Source organism: Anoplophora glabripennis, unplaced genomic scaffold, assembly GCF_000390285.2.
Source record: "Anoplophora glabripennis isolate ALB-LARVAE unplaced genomic scaffold, Agla_2.0 scaffold770, whole genome shotgun sequence".
NCBI classification, from domain to species: domain Eukaryota; kingdom Metazoa; phylum Arthropoda; class Insecta; order Coleoptera; family Cerambycidae; genus Anoplophora; species Anoplophora glabripennis.
This window is the reverse complement of record NW_019417256.1, coordinates 66,460-89,153: the sequence shown is the minus strand read 5'-3', so window position 1 is coordinate 89,153 and position 22,694 is coordinate 66,460. Positions and strand designations below refer to the sequence as shown.

General features: G+C 35.8%; 1 protein-coding gene across 1 annotated transcript in view; it reads left to right on the top strand.

Annotated features, from left to right (window-relative positions):
* LOC108913592 (la-related protein 4) overlaps positions 1 to 22,694 on the top strand; it is a 77,067-nt gene that overhangs the window by 32,965 nt on the left and 21,408 nt on the right. Inside the window, exons 3-5 of the mRNA XM_018719159.1 lie at positions 8,846 to 9,092; positions 19,171 to 19,420; positions 21,451 to 21,801. Of these exons, the coding sequence (XP_018574675.1) occupies positions 8,846 to 9,092; positions 19,171 to 19,420; positions 21,451 to 21,801 (848 nt within the window). The remainder of the gene's footprint in view (positions 1 to 8,845; positions 9,093 to 19,170; positions 19,421 to 21,450; positions 21,802 to 22,694) is intronic.

The window sequence follows — 22,694 nt, the reverse complement described above, 5'->3', positions numbered from 1 at the left end:
TTTTACCTGAACTACTTGACGATGTTCCCTATGCGCTAAAGACGGGTATCCACTTGTGGCAATGCTCCGTAACGTAACAACGAACATGTTACGGCCTGTTGCAAAAGGTGACACGGTTCGCTGCGAAAGTATGTGTGGTTTTGGTCGTATCATTCATTCCGTAACGTAACAAAATAAGGTTACGAGACGACACAGGAACATAAACTCGCAGTATGAACCTGACTGCAATAATGGATTCGTCACTGCAATTGCAGTTAGCAGCAGCGTCATATATGTTTATTCATTATACAATTTTGAAGAATAAGAAGTCTTTTCTTTACTCCACTTCGTGGCACAAACACAGAAAAACACACTCTTCCTAGTCACTGCAGAAAACAGACTGACCCCAGACCATATACAAAAGACTGACGAAACAAAAAATAAGACAAAATCACATGTGCAACAGGCAACGTTACGGCCAAAAGGGTAACCCCGTCTCAACATGTGGCAGAAAGTACTGTTGCATCCCTTTGATGCGACGACTAAAAACCGACAACTGATGGTTCGTCCCGGATTAGTTACGCGTGTCAAATTTGTTGCACGTACCATGCAACAATTTTCCGTCTCCACTAGCTGTAACGTAACATGTTCGGTGTTACGTTACGGGGCATTTGACACAAATGGATACCCGCCTTTACGGTTTGTTATTGTTCATTGTAAACGAATTGATTACTTACCTTTCAGGTTTTCTTTTGCACAACTTTTTATTCATTTTCCGTAAATTTTGATCAGTAAGATGATCTGCCATTTTTGGTTCTATTTTTATTTTTCTATCGATTCTCATTATTATATGTATCTACCCTTATTTGTGTAAGTATTTATAAGGTAAAAAATTTCACGTCAATAAAGATGGAGCAAAATTTACCCAAGGCCCCATTACCTGTCTCTGAATCATTCCAGTTTGTAGTAACAATTTTTTCTTGCAAATGATACAAGTGAAATACCTATATAATTCATTTTTAAAATTTGGTAGACATATTTGCCCGGAGGCCAACGGTTTTCACAAATAAAACATGGAAAACGGCCAAGATTGAAAAACGCCCTGTATCTCTTAAATTAAGCAAGATATCGATATGCGGTTTTCGTCATTTAACTTTTCCGGAAAATCGAACCCCTGGCATTTAAGTTGCTTTTCCTTCATCTTTTGCTGAAATAGGAGCAGCCTCCCGAAGTGTCGAAATTGGCCCATTCTATTACAGGTCCGTTCTAGAGGCAGCCTCACAATATATTCGAAGCGTCCAAAATATTTGGCTACGAATACATTTTTTGATGGTTGCTAATGCTAAAACAGTCTAATAATATCGATTTTCGATCGAATAGAGTACTATTATTACTGATACGTTTTGAATTATTGATTTGAATATTTTATGAATTTTACCGAAACATTATTTGATTTAGAGCCAAATTGAAGGTACACACTGTCTTCTAAAAGTAAATATTTTGGATATTTAATAATTATAATTTTGCCTATATTTATAAAACGCGAATTTAATCAAGTTCAGTTTCACGCGTGGGCTTATCATAAAAGTACGTTGCAGTAATTAAAGTCGATATGTACTGTAGTTGAGCAACACGTTAAATGTATACCGAGGGTCTCAACGAAAAGTACGGATTTGGAATATCTGGAAAACTACCAATTTCTTGAAACACCTCGGAAATACGTAAAATTTAACAGGGACTTCTGTCAAAGCCGCAACTTTGTCCATTAACAGCTGTAAGCACCATTTCTAAATCCGTTATAAGGACAAGGGTGGAGTGACACATAATTTGAAATGCATTAGGAGGTATTCTCTTTAAAGTACTATGGCATTTGTCATGTCTTCAGGAATTTAAGAAAACAACTTGTTATTGATTTCGGAAGTGTCATATCTCACATTCGAGTTGATTTTGATATTTTACTCTAAAAAAATGTCCAACTACTGGTTGTGTCTGTTTTGTCACATAAACTAAAAATCTGTTGTATCAACAATACAACGAAATTTTCTTAAATTGCTTCGACGCATACTTTTATTTTCTTTGTTTTACAGGGTGGTCCGAATTTTATGCAGGAAACTTCTAGGGCAAATAGATTTCTTTAAAATAATATGTGTTTGAATTATAAACATAGATCTGGATCGGCCCCTTTTTAGAGATACAGGGTGTTGAAGTAGTTAAAAACATTTTTTTATCTATATCTCAGGAATCTATTAATCGATCTCATTAAAATTTGGTACAGATAATATATGATATTAGGCCTTGCATTCCCTAAAATATGAGCTCTAAAGGTATAACAACTGGACAGGGGTCATCTCCTTTTTTATCAAAAAAAAACCTACGCCACTGCATTTTTTATAAGTTATTGTAACGGATTTATATTCTAATGTACAAAATACGTAAAAAAGGTAACTTGAACTTTTTCCCTAAGATTCGCCGTTTTCAAGTTATTCAAACCAATACAATCCCCTTGTGCAGACATTTCTAACCATAATATTACAAGAATATTTATGTTTATGTTTAAAAGTAAGTGGAATTTGCAAGCACATCAACAACATTCTTTACACTCGTTTCCACACCACCTGTGTTACGCGTTTTAGTTTCCCCTGGAAGCCTAATCCACCATCATTACAAATAAGAACAACTTAAATAAAAATAATAATAAATGTACATTTTCCAAAGGCGAAGGGTAGTAAATTTTCACAATCTGCATATTTGGTCACAAGAAAATCCTCATGAAATTCTTCTGAAGATCTTTTCAACATGAATTTTTTGTGAACGTGTGGCTCGGAATAATTCGCAATAAAGTTTGTTGACCATTCTTCTTGCCACCCCGTCTAAATTCCCAGTCATCTCTAACTTTCTAGAAAACCCTCTAAATATTTGAATTATTAGAGGATGTTCCATTAAATATACGACAAAATAGCTGGATACAATGGATAGTGCTCCTGCGCATTCTGGGAGAATAATATAAGAATGGCTTAATGAAAATTATATGGGGCGATGGATAGGTAGAAGACCAAATGCCAGGGTCCACTGCCTTGGCCATTCAGATTGCCATATCTAAACCCCCTGGACTTCTATGTTTGGGGTTATCTACTGCAACGAATAGAAGACGGGTGTAATGAATTAAAAGAAAACCACCACATGATATTAGCTTCAATTAATTCCGTTAATAGAAGATATCAGAAATGTATCGACGTGGGTAGTTCGTTCGCATTTTGAACAATTGTTGTAAATACGTAACCGTAATTTTGTTTCTTGTTTAATTGCTGTTGCTTGGTAAGTGTATTTTTATTATTATTTTGATTTAAATTGTTCTTATTTGTAAAGAGTATTAGGCCTCTAGGGAAAACTAAAACACGCCAGCAACACTATCTCACAGGTGGTGTAGAAAGGAGTGTAAATAATTTTGTTGATGTGCTTACAAATTGCACTTATTTTTAAGCATAAACATAAATATTTTTGTAATATTATGGTTTGAAGTGTCTGCCACAAGGGGATTGTATTGGCATGAATAACTTGAGAACGGCGAATCTTAGGGAAAAAATTAAGGTCACCTTTTTACGTATTTTGTGCATTAGAATATAAATCAGTTACAATGACTTGTAAAAAATGCAGTGGTGTAGGTTTTTTTTTGTAAAAAAGGGGTGACACCTGTCCAGTTGTACACCACTGGTTGAACCTTTAAAGCTCGTATTTCAGGGAATATAAGGCCTACTATCATACATTATATGTACCAAATTTTATTGAGATCGGTTAATAAATTCCGGAAATATAAACAAAAAATCAATTTTTTTAACAACTTCAACACCCTGTATCTCTAAAACGGGGCTGTTCCAGACCAATGTTTATAAGGCAAACACATATTATTTTAGAGATCTATCTGTCCTCGAAGTTTCCTGCATACAGGCACCACCCTGTATTTATGCACTGTATTATTTTTAACCTTTAACATTTTTCTTAAAAGCATTTAAATAAATACTGGCTTTTAAGTGTAATAAGTACTCAAATCCTTTATTATCAGGGTTTTGAACAATTGCATTCGGTAAATCCCCTAGTTGTGTTATCGCAAATTTTCATTATAAACTTAACATAATTTGTAGTGTTTATTTAAGGTTTAACCCAGATATGATTCATATCATATCAAGTTCTTTTAAAATATAGTTAGTCACGATTTATCTTTGGACGTCAAAAGTGCGAAGGGCAAGTTTTAATTGAAGTTTATGGAAAGTACTTTCATTACGTATATAATGTAGTTAGTCTATAAAAATAAATTTCAGTTAGTAATGTACTTTTACGTGCCTACGAATTTTATGCCCCATTGTCTGTAATCTTCTAGATCTAGACTCTAGGGCCTATGCCGTGAAACATTTCGAGAGACTTGTATTTAAATACACGTATCAGCGATTTTGAATTCTGATACTCTTACATTATCAGTAAAATGTGAAACAAGCTGCCACTTGTTCCGAGAAGTGTACGCGCCTTGTACACTGTGCCGAATATATGTGTCCTAGTGTGGACGTGGCTTAAGGCAATTTTTTTAACATTTACAGATTGTCGTAAGTTTTATTTCACTAATAAAAGCAGTAATATGTATTTTCTTGAACCACATTTAGAAATGTAAAAGTTTTAAATCTTGGCTGTTAAATCTTTCTTTTTTATATCACTCTAATTGTGTTCCAAAAATTACTCGTCATTTTACATTAACATTTGTTATTTTTTGTGACCCAATATGAGTAAATCTTATGGAATTTGTAAACAATTTTTCAAATTCTTGTGAATTTTTAAAATTAAAAGATAATAGATAATTTTTGTTTTTTTTAGAAGATGTGTCATTCGACCTAATAGTTCAAAAAGTTTAAATGTTATGTAGATTGCTAAAAATGCGTATACAATTTCTGCATCAGATAACCTTTTGTTTAATTAAATAAAATTGATGTAAGCAAGAAAGGAATAGAATAGAAAGGAAGCAATAGAATCAAGAAAGGAATAGGATCACGAGATGTACTATGAATCCCTATTTAAAAAAATTGGCAATACAAACAAAATTAAAATAATTTGTAGAAAAGCCAGATCTAGAAGATTTTCTATAAGAAAATTTGAAAAACTTTCTATCAACCAAACTTTGTTGAGAAATGTGTAGTAAAATAAATTAAGGGAGAAATTTTATGATTAGGTTCATTGTAGAATATAAAAGGACGACGAGTTATGCTGTTACTAGCCTTGTAAAATATTTTTTATACGACTGCCTTGCAAAACGCACAGAAAACACGCTCTGAAAACGGTATTTTGCACACGCCGTGTGCTAAACATTTTGCACACGGTTATGTCATCTTTGCACACGTGTCTCCAGATTGTGATTTTTGTTTGATGTCACCCAAATTATGCAATGTTTCAAGTTGGCTGAGTTTCATAGCAACCGTCACGGCTCCTTTATTTTGTTGATTAGATACTTAAAAAAATGTTGAATTTCCGAAGTTTGGGTGTGAAAATGTGTGATTCTGAAGAGATTTTACAGAAAGCAAGCGAAATATGTTCGGAACTGCTGCCCACAAAATCCAGAAGCAGGTATGAAGCTGAGTTAAGCCGATTTATGGACTGGCGACTAGCCAAAAATGTCCAAACTTTCTCAGAAAACGCAGTAATGGTGTATTTTGAAGAACTATCTAAGAAATATGAATCTTCGACGTTGTGGACGATATCCGAAAACTACGTCCCACAAAGAAGTCCCAAATCCTAATAAAGATGATTTTTGCCGGTTTTTGACGAAAGCACCAGACGACAAATATTTACTTATCAAGGCGGTGGTGGCAGTTGGACTATCTGGGGCATGTCGAAGGGAGGAATTATGTTATCTCAAAATAGAAAACACCAAAGATTTCGGCAGTGCTATGCTGATTATACTGAAGAATACAAAAACAAAGGTACCAAGGTGTTTTACAATTACAGGAAACCTTTACATTATATTAAAAAGGTACTGTGCTCTTCGTCCTCCTAATCTGAAGACAGGCAGTTTTTTTTTAAACTATCAAAACGGAAAATGTTTAAGCCAAAACGTTGGCATCAACAAAATTGGAAACATGGCTAGGGAAATCGTCAAGTTTTTGATGCTAGAGAATCCAGAAAGTTACACGGGACATTGCTTTCGGCGTTCATCGGCCACAATTTTAGTCAATTCTGGCTCAAATTTGCTTGCCCTCAAACGCCATGGAGGGTGGAAATCCAGTACAGTTGCCGAAGGCTACGTTGATGACTGTTTGAGAAATAAAATGGAAGTTTCGAAAAAGATTGAGTCTTCAGTGTCTTCTGCTGCCACAGAACCAGAACAACGATCGTCTACTGGAATACAACAAGAAACCAACGACCGCACGCTGAAAAACTGCACTAAAAACACGACACCAAAAATATTCTCTATAACCGAAAACAAGGTGCACAATAATACTGCTTTTACCAGCGTAACCTTGAAGGAATGTTCAAATGTTACCATAAATATTAAATATTAGTTTCTTTTGTTAATGCGTTAGCACTTTTCTTAATAAAAACGAGTTAAATTAAAAGTTGTATTTATTTTATTTTGTTAATGCATTGGCAGTTTTAGTAATAAAAACGATTTAAATTAAAATTTGATTTTTGTGGTCTCTGTTTGCAGTCGTATAAAAAGTATCGTAAAAAAGTCGTTTGAAAACCTCTTTGCACACTCGCTCGACTTGTGGACCTCGCCTTCGGCTCGGTCCACCAATATGTCTCGCTCGTGTGCAAAGAGTCGTTTTCAAACCTTGTTGCTTAATATACTATTAATTTAAGGCTAGACTATAAATTGCGGTTCATAAGTACATACTTTTTCCTTAGAAATAAAAATCAATTTTTTAAAGAAACAATTCATTGTAAGTAAGCATACCTACTTAACTATGTCGAGGATTAGTCTGTTGAAATAATTTTTTTAATACTAAAACTTATTTAAATAAACCAGAAATAATGTTCTAGCTTCATTAGCGACTTAGATATTTAGATGTATATAAATTTACATCTGCATTGGTTGCAAACATGTTACAGTCCGTTCAATATTTGTTGAGATAGAGCTCCAAGAAGACATACGAAGAAACACGCCTTTGTAACTGCAAAATGCAGTATGCACTGCAAGCTACTACGGCGAACGAAGAATTAACGAATCGTTTAATTATTTTTTTTTTAATTAAAGCTTATTTCATGCAGATTTAGGGAAAATTATTGCGAATGTCATCATCCCCTATTTTGGGGGTGAATAGGTGAAAAAAGTGAAATCGATTTTCTTCATTCAAAAATCTTATATCTTCGATAAATACAGTGAAATTGAGACAAATTTTGGTGGAGTCAGTGTTAACAAGTTAAGAAAAAATTAATTAAAATATTTTCATCCCTATTTTAGGGTTGGAAGTGAGGGGTGAGGGTGTGGAAAAATGAAAATTAAAGAAAATATGCATAAAATGTTTTTGTTGTCGCTGAACACGAATAAAAGCATCACTAAAACAAAAAACTCCTTTTTAGGAGCTGTTTTATCATCCTCTGATTTAGGGGAAGAACTAAGGGGTGGGGGATTGAATAATAAAATTCATCTGCAATATTACCAGTCTTTCAATTCTCTGATCTTAAATAACATGATAGACCATTTTCTTATCATCTGTACATTTCAGGGTGATTTCAGCGACAACAAAAACCTTTTATGCATATTTTCTTTAATTTTCATTTTTCCACACCCTCACCCCTAAAATAGGGATTAAAATATTTTTACTAATTTTCCCTAGTTTCAATTGAGCATTGATTCCACCAAAATGTGTCTTAATTTCACTGTATTTATCACTGTAAAAAAATGTAAAACGATTCGTTAATTCTTCTTCGAGATATTTGATTTTGACATAAAAATATGCCGTTTGACCGATAGTGCGCCGCCAATGCCTTTATACCTCGTGTGTCGAATGCAGTTAATTGCATGAAAGTGACGCAGTGGTCTTGGAATTCTATCTCAAATAGTATTTATTATTTATTTAAATAGTATCTTGAAAAGCCTTATACACATTACTTGTTAAATAATAATTTATACAGTTTGAAATGCAGAAAAAAATGGATACAACAGTACAAAAATGTTATTCTTTGCCCATAGTGTTCATTACTATTTATACTAATTTGTATAAAATTTGGTAAGTTAAATCATTCAAAATATTAGGTATCAATTATTAGTTGTCATGTCGATTAGACATATCTCAATCAAAATTGAGATGAATCGAATAACTCACAATTAAAATCGGTGATAGAAATTTTACATTATTGAATCAAACATAATCTTTCAAAATCATTAAGAAGATTTCGAATTCGAATACAATAATTATTATGTCGTTTGAAAGAATTTATTTGTGGTATTTGTTGTAAAGTGTTACGGTATTTCTCCATACTATAAGCTTACACATTTTTTTTAATTCATAAACTATCGAAATGCCCAGAAAAAAGAATACCATGAAAATAATTTATATAAGCTAACTAATAATGCAATTTAAATAAAAAACAAACAGTGTAGCCTCTTTTTCAGTATATAGTTTATCTCCAATTTTCAAATGCACGATAGATATGAAGGAAACATCTTCTCTTCATATGGAGAGGTTTGCTTTGAAATATCTTAATTCATCAAAAATAAATTTAATTGGTTTTGAAGTTAAATAATTTGAATTATTTAAAGAAATAAAAGAATCTCAATCATTGCCCAAGGAATCAACCATTATTTTTCCTTTTACTTTGTACACATTACAGCTCTGAGCGAGGGTATTGTAATTGTTATTAACCGATTTTCTATTCTTTTCAGGCTACGCGTACATGAATGGGGATGTCGGCAAATTGCCTTCAGGGGCGGTGTACAGTGCCACCCCTGAACCAGGTACTGCTATGGGTACTCATCCAGATTACGTGGCAGTCAACGGGGTAGCAGAGGGGGCTGAGGGACCCAGTACGATCCCCCCCTCAGCTCCCCAAGATAATGCCTCTCAGTCTGCCTATCCCTTGCCACAACTTAAACAAATGCTTTCGCAGCAGTTGGAGTATTACTTCTCTAGGTAAGACAGATCAGATGATATAAAACCACTCGCCTCCTATGAATCTGATAGTGCTCTCAATGTAATTTTTTGCACTGAATTCGAAAATTGTCCTAGAAATGCTCCATCACATCTATAAATATTTTCTCCGCCCAGTACCATGTACATTAACATCTCTCTCCATTTAATTTCCATTTTGGTTGGTTTCGGTATATCCTTTTCTCTCCAAGATATCACCAATTAAAGTTTAGTTGAATCCAATCAATTTAATTCATAGTTGAAATACTTGCAATATTTTTTAATTAATGCATTTATTCTAAACTTGAGAATTATTTACATTTTATTTTTAAATTTACACCAGAAGGAAGAAAGAGCTAAGTAATGATCAAGATTTTTTTCCGTATACAAAATATAGGTACATACTTATTAGTTACAAAAATTAATAAATACAAAAAAGGCCAGTTCAAAAACTAAGCTCAGAAAAACCCACACATATTGCGCAGAATAAGTTGCACTATATACCAATTTCTTTATAGCAGAGGATAAGTGATTTTATCTTATATTTTAGTTTCTTTTAAATCCATAGTCATTTCCATCAGACGAAAAGACTGTTTTTAAATACGTATCTCAATAAATTGGACTTATCCTGTTCTTGCGCCAGTTTTCAAACATACAGTGTATCAACAGAGGAGAAACTTTTTTAGTAATTTTTAATGAAAATGTTGTTTGTGTTCGCATGTACAAAATTGTTATTTTAACATCTAACAACAGGGTGTTCTCAGGTTTTAATCATTCGTGTTAATGACAAAGAATTTTTGAGCAGAAATGGACATTTTAGGGAACGAATTTTGTGTTAAAAAATAATCTGCAACATATATTATCATATAAACTTTTTATCAAAAAGTGTCCTTATCAATCACATGACCAAAATAAATAGAAAATATTTTTGGAAACATTGCCTAAAATAATTGTATTTTTTGATACTTGCGGGGAATCGTCCTGTATATCCTGTATATCCTATATATTTTATTAGCTAATGTGCCATTTGTTTCTAACCGAGTTTACAGAAACAGTAACAGTTTATCATAATGTCGTGGAATATGATCGGAAGTGCCTAATATTTGAGAATTATTGAGAGAATTGGCAACATGGGTTCGCCGCGAAGACGTCGAAGCTGGACTTCGAGCCCCACGTCGAGCGCCATGTCGTGTTCTTTGATCTTTTGGTAGTGTTTGATCGGCATGGGTCCTCGGTGGAGACATCGGGAGTTCTAATCGAGCTCCACGTTGGGCGCCATGTCGCGATCTATGATCTGGGGTGTCGGTTCCCTTGACTGGGGTCCGCGATAGTGACGCACGAAGTTCAAGTGGGTCGTCACTAGGGACTCCAGGTCGCAGGATATTGTCAAATGACTGTTGTCTGTTATGGATATGGCCTACATACGTGGTGTCTAGGACACGAGCTCGTGGGGGAGATGTCGACGAAGAATGTCGAGACCCATGTCGAGCGCCGTGTCGAGTTAGACTTTCTAAATAAGGACCACTTAGGCGGTGATCGTATGTTCGGGGGAAATCATGAGGGTGGACGGGCGATGTACCAGAATTGCTTTGAGAAAAAAGGCCGGCAACGTCATGAACGACATAGTCGGCTAAGGGGTTTTCGCTTACCATGGCACCCGAACGAGATGCGCATTGCTCTCGCTGAGTACCATTTCGTAGAAAAGCTGAATAAACTGTATCGCCGTCGCCAACGGCTCCACGTTCGGGAACACCCGTTATCGGAGGTAGGCCGCTACCGGGGCCGGACCGCGAACCGTGGTTGGGCTCATGGGATACCCCGGACCCTACCAGTTGGTACGTAGGTATAACCTCGTCCCGAGTATTCGTGGGTGACCCACTTCGTGGTAACTCCGGCATACTACTCGTCTCCGTGGGCAAGTGCTGAGGGATACTCGATGTGGTATCGGTGACTCATGTAGTCGCGGACCTCAGCCTGTACGGCACTATGGCGTCGCCGTGCCGCGTACTACTACGAGCTACCACCTTCGGCTCCTTAGACTCTCCACGAAGCACCGAGATAGCGTTTGTGGGGAACGAGGTCTCGTCCAGCTCAGTCTTGATCATATTTTCACGATCTGATTTATTATTCGTTGTACCTTCGAGGGCACCAATCCTCGTAGCACTGGATATCGAAGTCGCGTCGCAGGGATACATCTTACCCCGTACGACAATGTCGGAGCAAGCTCTTTTGCTCCGAAAGTCTTGTAGAAGTCTTGTAGAAAACACTGACTCTACTTTAAATATGGGTCTCTCGAGGGAGCCCTAAGACGCAAGGACAACTTCTGCTAAATTTAGAAGTACGCCGCCACAATAACGTGCGTACTATAGCTTTGCACCCATAGGTAGCAAAGATAATGCCTCGTAGGGGTTTGACGAGGAAAGTTGCCTCGGATTTGCAGATCTCGATTGAGTCTGAATGAATAGGTCTCGTAGGGGCCTATGTATGTACTCTGTACCGAGGTGCGGGTCTCTCGATGGAGCCGGCACGATCGGAATCAAAGTCTTCGTCGGAGGTTCTCAGCCTCGGACGGTATGCAGGTCTCTGGAGGAGCCTGAATGTATCGCTGTTTCGATGCAGGGAGCTATTGAACAGGATCTTCGCCTCAGGTTGGGCTACCTCGGGCGGTACGCAAGTCTCTGTACTAGCCTGGAGTATCGCTGTTTCGATGCAGGGGGCTATCGAACAGGGTCTTCACTTCAGGCTAGGCTACCTCGGGTGGTATGTCTCGTGAAGCGAGTAGTGGTTGCTAGGCACTATAAATATCTACGTCGAGGAATGGCAGCCTCGACGGAAGCCTCGTGAAGCGAACCTGTGAGCTTGAGATCCAAAGTTCTTGAGCTTGATGACAGGGTTTTTTCAATCAAACCGTGGAAGATATGTTAAAAGTATATATTGAACAGAATTAACAGACAATAAAGATTCACAATAGGGTTATTGACTATAAAAACAAACCACATACAAATTGTTGTTGATACAAAGATTTTATATAAAAGAACCTGCCTGTATAGTAAAATTTTAAATATATGACAAATTAGTGGTAGAAATCATTTATGAATTTTTGTGTTACTTAAAAACTAGTCTGACGTCATAAGGGGCAATTGAACAAGAAGCTAGTAGCGATCCTATTGCATAATTTTGAAGAAGAAGAAAATATATCAAAATTGTCCATCAAACCGTGTTGCCCTGTTTCCTGTTCTTTAAACAAAAGTGACAGCAGTCTATAAATTAAGAGTATTTGTGATAGTTATTATTAATTTCCTGATTGTAATGGATTCAACAAAATTTAAGTGGTGTTTTGTTCCACATTCCATATTCCACATAGCCAATTGCATTATCTCCATAAGACTCCCGAACTGCACTATAATTTTCCGTAAATAAATAGGTATTTATATTATTATTTATATTATAAATAAACACAATAAAATCATTCATTAAATATGTTAATCCTTACCTTACTGCTTTTATACCTCTGATTTCGCCAATATTAAAACGGTCGTCTCTTTTTAAAAATTCAATTCATGATCATAAAAATATCAATTTTCGGTATAATTTGCTAAATAGCTTTCACAAATTCCGTTTCACACATACTGCTTTAATTCTAAGGGAAGGAAGATGATTATTACTAAATAATAATTTTACTTAATAAAGGAATTCGATGATTAAGGAAAATAACTCGTAACTTGAAAATATTTTATGCGACAATGTCACTGACAGACTGACACTACTGACAGTGTTGACAGAGCAATCAGAGCATCTTCTTCCTCCAATTTTTTTCCTTTATGCAATCATCTGCACATAATTTCACTACAAAGTGCCCCTTATGACGTCACCGCCGTTTTGAAATATTATAAAAAAAATCAGTTTTAAATAATTATTTTAAAACTGTTCCGACGCATTTCTCAATCTCTAATTGTGCATACACACTAATTAGTACGTGTAAGATTATATTATCTACTTTTTGAAATTTGGTCAACAACCCTATTAACATTGTCCACGAACGCAGTAGTTTCGGACCCGTTTGGAGATGGTGACGTGGTTGGGGGTATCCCTAAGGATCCCCAGGACACGCTGGATGCGTGCAGGAAGCGTTTCTGCACGGCCGCGGCTGCTTCTGCGGATGTCGGGTTCGGCTCGCGTTGTGGAACGATAGGTGTAGGGTTGCCCTTAATTAATAAGTAAAGGGGAACTTGTTACGAATTCTTTTTTGCCTATTTTGTGGAATGGCAGACCAGGCCGTACCACAAGCTGAGGGGAACAGCCCTAATGTACCCCGAAGGGTCGCTGATACTCAATACTACTATTACTTTCTAACTACTGGTGGGGAAGTTTCCCCTGTGTGTATTTAAAAATTGGTAGCGACTACTAGTCACTAAACGAGCGGACAATGAGAGGTTATTCGATTCAAACACTATAATACAAGTGTGAAGATCAACTCAGAGACGNCGCTGAAAGCCGTGTCGGGTTAGACTTTCTAAATATGGACCACTTAGGCGGTGATCGTATGTTCGGGGAAAATCCTGAGAGTGGACGGGCGACGTACAAGAATTGTTTTGATAAAAAAGGCCGGCTGCGTCACCTACGACGTAGTCGGCTAAGGGGTTTTCGCTTAATATGGCACCCGAACGAGATGCGCATTGCTCACGATGGATACCATTTCGTGAAAAAGCTGAATGAACTGTAGCGTCGTCGCCAACGGCTCCACGTTCCGGAACACCCGATATCGGAGGTAAGCCGCTATCGGAGCCGGACCGCGAACCGTGGTTGGACTCATGGGATTCCCCGGACCCTACCAGTTGGTACGTAGGTTGAACCTCGTCCCGAGTATCTGTGGGTGACCCACTTCATTGTAACTCATTATTGCTACTCGGCTCCGTGAGTGCGCCATGAGGGGTGGTCGAGGTGGTCGAGGTGGTATCAGTAACCCGCGTACGGCGCTGTGGCTGCGCCGCGCCGTGCCGCGTACTTCCGCGAGCTACCACCTTCGGTCCCTCAGGCTCTTCACGCAGCATCGAGATAACGTTGGGGAAGGAGGCTATTTCCTCTTTCACCCCGAATGTCGAGAGATCTTTCGCCGGCAAACAGGTGTGAGGGCAGTTCGTGTAACTGCTGGTCTCTCCGATTGGGGACGAGGTCTCATCCAGCTCAGTCTTGATCATCGAATCACGATCTGATTTATTATTTGTTGTACCTTCGAGGGCACCAATCCTCGTAGCACTGGATATCGAAGTCGCGTCGCAGGGGTTCATCTTCCCTGTACGACAATGTCGGAGCAAGCTCTTTTGCTCCGAAAGTCTTGTAGAAAGCACTGACTCTACTATTAAATGTGGGTCTCTCGAGAGAGCTCTAGAAGCAAGGACAACTTCTTTACTAAATTTAGAAGTACGCCGCCACAATAACGTGTGTACTATTGCTTAGACAGACAATAAAGGTTCACAATTAACATATACAAGTTATTTACCATGAATAAGATTTGTTACACAATCGCTCTGTATCGCTTTCTTGTACCATGCACTCCCACTGTAAGCCTGCAAACGCCGGAAGTTGACGTTCGTTCGCTTTCTTGAGATCTCCATACTTTTGGCGGACCGGGCTTGAATTGTCCGCCAAAATTTCCGGCAAAAAGCGCTCGTTGTCGCTGTCGACGTCGGGACTCGTTCCCCTCTGGCCTCTCCGAATAGTCGATGTCGGCGTCGGGGATTTTGAAGTTTTTTCCCGGTTTGGGAAAAACTCTACCCGCTGTCTCGGCTTAGGCTACCGAGCATCGCATCCAACCGCCAGAGCGGTGGGACCTTCGGAAGACGGTCCTTTCGGCCCAAATACGGGGAAATTGGAAACATCGGTGAAATTTTCCCCGTCTTCGTAAAAGGGCTTACGGAGGTCTTATTACTGGATGGATTTTGTTGAGCAGTGGACTGATGATGCACGGCATGAAGTAGTGCCGTGGTTGGAGGATTCGGCCGAGATCGCGCAGACACTTTCGGCAGCAGCTATGAAGACGTGAAAACCTATTATGGCTTAGCTGGCCGTTAGTAGTCGCGCGATTCGGCTCGAATTTGGATATGTCAACGACCTAGGGATACTCTAGTGTGGTTGGAGGGTTCGGCCGAGATCGAATGAGCGGAACGGCTGAAAACGCGGAAAACGTGAAATCCGCGTTTCCCCGTATAACGGCGTTTTGGCTCATCCGATTCGGACGAAAATTTAGTAAGATAATGCTAGCGACTTGAGGAGTGCTGCATTAAATTTTGACACCGATCGCTCAATAACTTTTNGCAAACAGTATACATTTATTAGGTAAAAGAGAGTAATGAATGTCATTTATAAAGATCAAAAATAAGATTGGTCCCAAAATGGATCCCTGTGGTACACCATGGTTATTCACTTTAAATTCGGACACATTATTGTTAATTGTGACACACTGAGACCTGTCCATTAAGTATGACTTAAAAAAAACTAGTGGCAAACCCCTCACACCGTAATGCTCCAACTTAGCCAATAATAATTCGTGGGGGACACAGTCGAAGGCTTTTGTGAGGTCGCATAAAGCAATAGCCGTGTGTTCACCCTTTTCAAGTCCTCTGATAACGTCTTTCACAACCCCATGCACTGCATTGGTTGTAGACCGATTCGGTCTAAAACCAAATTGACTCGCACATAAAACGGAATTGTTTTCAAGGAAAGTATATAATCTCGCCTTCATTATGGCTTCAATCACCTTACCAAAAATTGGTATAATTGAGATTGGGCGATAATTATTTGTAAGATTTGGATCTCCTTGTTTGAACATTGGTAAAATCTTAGTCAGCTTAAAGCACTGGGGAAAAATACCCCTGTTGAAGCAAACATTTATTAGTGAAGTTAAAAATGGGAGTATTAATTCAATAGTTTCCTTAAGTATTTTCGAATTAATTTCAAAAACGTCAGTGCATGGGGAATCCTTCAGAGATTTAACTGCTTGTAATACTGTATCTTCCGATACAGGTTTTATAAAAAAAGAACTAGATGGAGAAGGTACTCGAGCAAACAACCTCTCAATTGATAAGTTGCTAGCTGGAATAGATTCTCTTAACGTATTAGCTATATTTGTAAAATATTCATTAAATTCAGTCGCGGATAATATGACCGGTTATTAAAATACAGATAAAACTATAATTCTTACTTTTACAAAAGTCATATCTGTTGTAAAAATATGACATTTATTTTAAATGCACAACATATACTCGTGTGATAATATAATACTAACGAAATTTTAGGAGATAGATGGATAGAAACAAACGGACCGATGAGATGGCCAGCTAGATTACCAGATTTGAGTCCGTTGGACTTTTTCCTTTGAGGTTTTCTAAAAGACATTATATTTAGAATTCCTTTTAATAATATTTCAAATACCTATACATTTAATGAATGCTACCTGAAGCGTTGCCAGAAGATGCGTGAAATGTGTGACAGTTGAGGGACGGCAATTTGAACATTTAGCTATCATNCCTAGCGATACTCTAGTGTGGTTGGAGGGTTCGGCCGAGATCGAATGAGCGGAACGGCTGAAAACGCGGAAAACGTGAAATCCGCGTTTCCCCGTATAACGGCGTTTTGGCTCATCCGATTCGGACGAAAATTTAGTAAGATAATGCTAGCGACTTGAGGAGTGCTGCATTAAATTTTGACACCGATCGCTCAATAACTTTTAGAGTTATTGACGATAGCGTCCTTGACCAATTCAAAAGTGTGGTAAAAATTCTGATGATAGTTTCCAAATATCGCCTCGAAGCGTCCCGGGGTTCGTCTGCAGGTTGCGAGAGTAGCGGCAATGGATACTACTAATGTCGTTCATTAGAGGTCAGTATAAGTAAACAATATATTTTTATTAAAAATTATTATATAACAATGTTATATAATATAATGTTTATAATAGCAATTTTGTTACATAAGTAACCATCTGAAAAATTGTGTGTATGTTTTATTAAATTTTCTTTAAATACTAAACTACTTAACATTATATTAATTTGTTTAATATTTAATCAGGATATGTAATAAAACTGTAAATATTTTAAAACGATAGTCTGCTCTTTTATTTTTGGTAAAACGTTCTAGGTAAAACCAAATCATGGATTGTAACAACAAAAATAACAAATCCAAGTATCATGTTGCACAATTCTATTATCTGATTTTAAAATCAATTATGGAATCGTTTTATATTTTAATTTTTATTCACACTGAAGTTGTTACATTTTATGACAAGTTTATTGATAGAAAATAGAATTTCAAGAGAATAATATTAAAAATTACACTACTTTTTAATCAGAAAGTTTGATTTAACAATATCCTATGTACAGTGTTTGAAGCCTAGCCAAGTTCTATAATTGTATTGAACTAATTCCTTCACACTACAATTAATGCAATAAATAATAATATGTATAATAAATTAATTACTTAAAAAATTACAGGAGATATTGGATTACTCGTTACGTTTTATAGTATGAAACTCATACTAACATACATATTTTTCATTCTATCAGATAGTCTACTTAAAATATAACGTTTTTACTGTATTTGATTTGTAACGAACTTGTACTTAATAATGGGGAAATACACTTCATTGAATATGTATAACTTCTTTGAAATTGATTCAGTGTTATTTTTGTTTAAAAGTTTTTAAATTTATAAATGAGATGTGTTGTGCATTCCATTTTCATATGGTGCTAGGGTAACTCGATATTATTGAAAGTAGAAAGTCAAGTTTTCCTGAACATTGACCATTTACTTTAAGATAAATTTTCACGTCCAAACAGTTTTTGAGTTATAGCCAAAAAATTAAAATTTTTATATTTTGTCATTCCTGTACCTGCTATAGTTGGTAATTTTTTTGAAATGTTGACAATATCTTGCAGTTTTTTTGTATAGAATCCAGAAACGCATTTAAATTTTTAATACTGGTGTTTGACATACAGAACAAAGTTGTATTTTTTTTTTTATGAAAACTGAGATGAAGTCCATAGTTGGGTCTATCTCAAAAGACCAGTTTTGTACATTAATACCCATTCCGCATGTAATATCTCTAAATTTATGACTTGCTAGTAGAATTAATTTTTTGATATAGAAATAATTTTTCTTTTTAAATAAATACATAATTATGTAGAAATATTTGAGTATTGTAGACATTATTTTATTTAATTTATTACTTACCTTTTAACAGAAATATTTGTATGTCTTAATGAACAGATTTCACCTAGGAGGAAAGTAAATAGTTTCTTTCATGTAACATTTAATACCTCACTTTGTTATTTAAAACTACTGTCACATTTGACATTTTAAAGTAAATAAAATAGGTTTTGAAATAAGTTGTATTGTTTAAGGTGTAATAACTAGAAAATCATTTTTCTTAATTTGAGGTTTTAGGTAAAAGTAAGTTTTGTTCTGTACGAGTTCATTTATGTATGTTTTTGTTTAGAGATCACGAAATATTTAATTGGAAATAAAACTAAACATTTTACAGCAATTACGAGAGAACACGAGCAGTGATAAATGTAATACTCGATTATAATATAGTTTCTAATATGTAACAGTTACGATTTATCAAATTATGATTGTGTTCTCATTCAAGTTTTTTATTGCTTTTGTACAACAAATATATTTTCATATAGATGTTATTTATGTTTTTAGACATTACATTTTTATATAGGTATTTTATACTTATCACAAATATAATGTTATAAAGTTGTAAAAGGAAATCTATTTAACTCTTTTATGCTTCATACAAAATGTAACTTGTTCAGCTGAATAATTAACTTAAATCCATGTAATACTTACAGTGTTTGGTAATGTGTTATTCATGCCACTAATAGCTTTAGTTCGAATCTACAAAAGCAGAAACTTTTTCAAAAAGTCTCGAGCTAATTTATTTAATGTTGTTTAGTTACTGTATAAGTCAATATCATCTCAAATAAAATATCTTAAATGATTTGACGATGTGATAATTGAGGTGTGATTATAAACGATTCAAATTTTACATGAGATAAATTCGAGTATAATTTCTTTTTAGAGAAAATTTAGCTAATGACACATACCTTTTGTCTCAAATGGACAACGATCAGTATGTGCCAATATGGACAGTGGCAAATTTCAATCAAGTAAAAAAGCTTACCAAAGACATTAAATTGATAACCGAGGTATTAAGGGAATCACCGAATGTTCAAGTCGATGAAGAAGGTGTCAAAGTGCGACCAAATCATAAGAGATGTATTGTAATTTTGCGAGAGATTCCAGATAATACGCCAATAGAGGAGGTTAAGGTGAGTAAGTCTAATATTGTATTATTATTTATGTCAAATTTGATCAGTTTGGATGATTCCAATTTAGAGTTGCTTATTTGATCCATGTGTTGTTTTTCTGTATGCTGATCACTTAATTCCTGCTTGCTTTTTATAGTAGCTATATAACAATTTAAGAAAGTACACAAAAATATATACAGGGTGATTAATTAACAATGGGAAAGTCGAAAGCTGAAGATACTACACGTGAAATGGTGACCATTGGCGCAAACATGCCTTATCCGAAAGTTGATCGTTTCGGAAATACAGAGTGTTTTGCGATTATTCTAAAAATATGTAGGTTAGGAACTTGAAAATTTGTGAAACTATATTTTTTTAGGCGACGAATAAGATGCGTGTTGTAATTTCAGCATTGCTCATAGAGGGCGCCACTTACGACCAATTTTACCGAAAATTTAGTTAATAACTTTTTACCCTGTATATTTAACATGAAACTTGATTCAAAACCTGAAAGAGCTATCATTTTTCCATTAATTATGTACTCTTGTTTCATTTCGGTATCTCGATCCGTTTTCGAGAAAAATCGATTTAACGAACACTATGTTTTGATAATATGAGAAATTAAAAGCGAAACAAACCAAGTGTTTCTTCGTGTTATTACAACAATTAACAATAAAACAAATAAAATACGTAATTATGATTTAAAGTAATTGTTCGAAGAATCCACCGTTGACACTGATACACTTTACACGTTTTCTGAGAGATCTTCGAGTTTGAAACAACATATTGGGATTGCGTCTGACTTCGTTGGCAGCGATTTGTATTCTTTGCCACAACTCTTCACACGAGCCAATAGATTCTTTGTAAACTATATCTTTCATTCGAGACCAAATAGAAAAATCAAGAGGATTGAAGTCCGGACTTCTGGATGGCCAAGCAAAAATGCTTACATGGCCAATCCAGCGATTTGGAAAAACTGCATCTAAATATGCACGCACTGGCCAAGAAAAATGCGGTGGAGCTCCGTCGTGCATGAACCACATGTCTCTTCTTAAATAAAGTGGAACTTCTTCAAGCCGTGGAAGCATTTTTACTTGGCCACCCAGAAGTCCGGACTTCAATCCTCTTCATTTTTCTATTTGGAAGAATCTATTGGTTCGTGTGAAGAGTTGTGGCAAAGAATACAAATCGCTGCCAACGAAGTCAAACGCAATCCCAATATGTTGTTTCAAACTCGAAGATCTCTCAGAAAACGTTGTGTAAAGTGTGTAAATGTCAACGGTGGATTCTTCGAACACTGACTTTAAATCATTATTACGAATTTCATTTGTTTTATTGTTAATTGTTGTAATAACACGAAGAAACACTTGGTTTGTTTCGCTTTTAATTTCTCGTATTATCAAAACATAGTGTTCGTTAAATCGATTTTTCTCGAAAACGGATCGAGATACCGAAATGAAACAAGAATACACAATTAATGGAAAAATGATTGCTCTTTCAGGTTTTGAATCAAGTTTCATGTTAGACATACAGGGTAAAAAGTTATTAACTAAATTTTCGGTAAAATTGGTCGTAAGTGGCGCCCTCTATGAGCAATGCTGAAATTACAACACGCATCTTATTCGTCGCCTAAAAAAATATAGTTTCACAAATTTTCAAGTTCCTAACCTACATATTTTCAGAATAATCGCAAAAAAACGATTTAAAATTTTAACTTTCAACACCCTGTATTTCCGAAACTATCAACTTTCGGATAAGGCATGTTGGCGCCAATGGTCACCATTTCACGTGTAGTATCTTCAGCTTTCGACTTTCCCATTGTTAATGAATCACCCTGTATGCATGTTTTTGTAAATTTAGATATCTAGATCTTCATATAATAATAAGGAAGTGTATATGTTTGTAATCCAAATTTATGTTATGTGCATACACTGTTTGTAGGATTGAAACAAATCTTAATTTAAATTCAATTTTGTTAGGATATTTCTGAGATAAATAAAAACAGGTTCACTCATCATCAGTGTTACTGTTAATTTCTGATTATTTTTTAGAATCTGTTTGCTGGTGAAAATTGCCCTCGGTTTATATCGTGCGAATTTGCCCATAATAGTTCGTGGTACGTTACATTTGAATCGGACGAAGATGCCCAGAGGGCTTATAGGTATTTAAGGGAGGAGGTGAGAGAATTTCAGGGGAAGCCTATCATGGCTAGAATAAAGGCCAAACCGATGAATCGGCTACCTATACCTCCAGTAACCGGTGTTAAGAACGGTTTCAGAGCTACTCCCCCTCCTACGGCCGTATATGACCCGGCAGCTTTTCCTCCTGGTCAGCAAAGGTTTATTTACACAAATGGTACTCCAGGACAGCCTGTTCCTGCATATAACCAAGTGCATGTTTATGTGAGTATATAAATTATAATATAAAAACAAAAAAATACATATTTAAATTTGCAAACTAAGTTAAGTTTTTAATAAAACAAATAAAATACTAATTTTTTTTCTCTGTGAAAAAGTTGTAAAATCACTTTATTGTCATATATATCATATTGTGTGTTATTTATTCTAGATATGACTTTCATGCACAAACAACAATATTAATATTTAATACAATAGTCCCTAACAATAACATATTTTTACTGGGGAAATACCACCTTGTTATAAAAATAAATACATTCACAAACATTGAAACATTATTTTAAAAGTATTGCACTGCTGTAGGTACTGCTATTGTACATTGTTACTAGGTGGATAGAATTTAAAGTCATTGTTAATTATATTCCTTTTCGAAATGAATCTAGTCATAGTCTCAACACTTTTTGTGCTCTTTTAAAAATTTCATTTTTTTTAAGTTTTGTGTTTTCTATACAGGGTGTTCCTAAATAAGTGTCGCAACGGAACACTGTAAATTCCTCTTGAAAAAAGAAACATTCTTTTCCTCTTCCATTTTTTTCTCTGGGCTTTCGTTTTCAAGATACACGGTGTCAAAACTTTAATTTTTTTTTTAATTTTTTGCCAATATCTTAGGAACCATTTGAACTACAGGACTGAGTTTTTGTACGCGCATTACCACTATTAATAGCTACTTTTTCGCACCCTTCTCGAATTCATTGAACGTGCCAGTGGTGGAGATTTTAAGATATCGTAAGGGTTTCCCCCCTAACTTTTACGCCACTGGAAAAATTGACATTTGACAGCAAATTCTGAAGCGCCAATGAATTTTACACAAAAAGAGTTCTCTTGGTTCATTGCTCTAAAGTCAACTGTTTTCAAGAAAAATGACTTTTTATGAACAA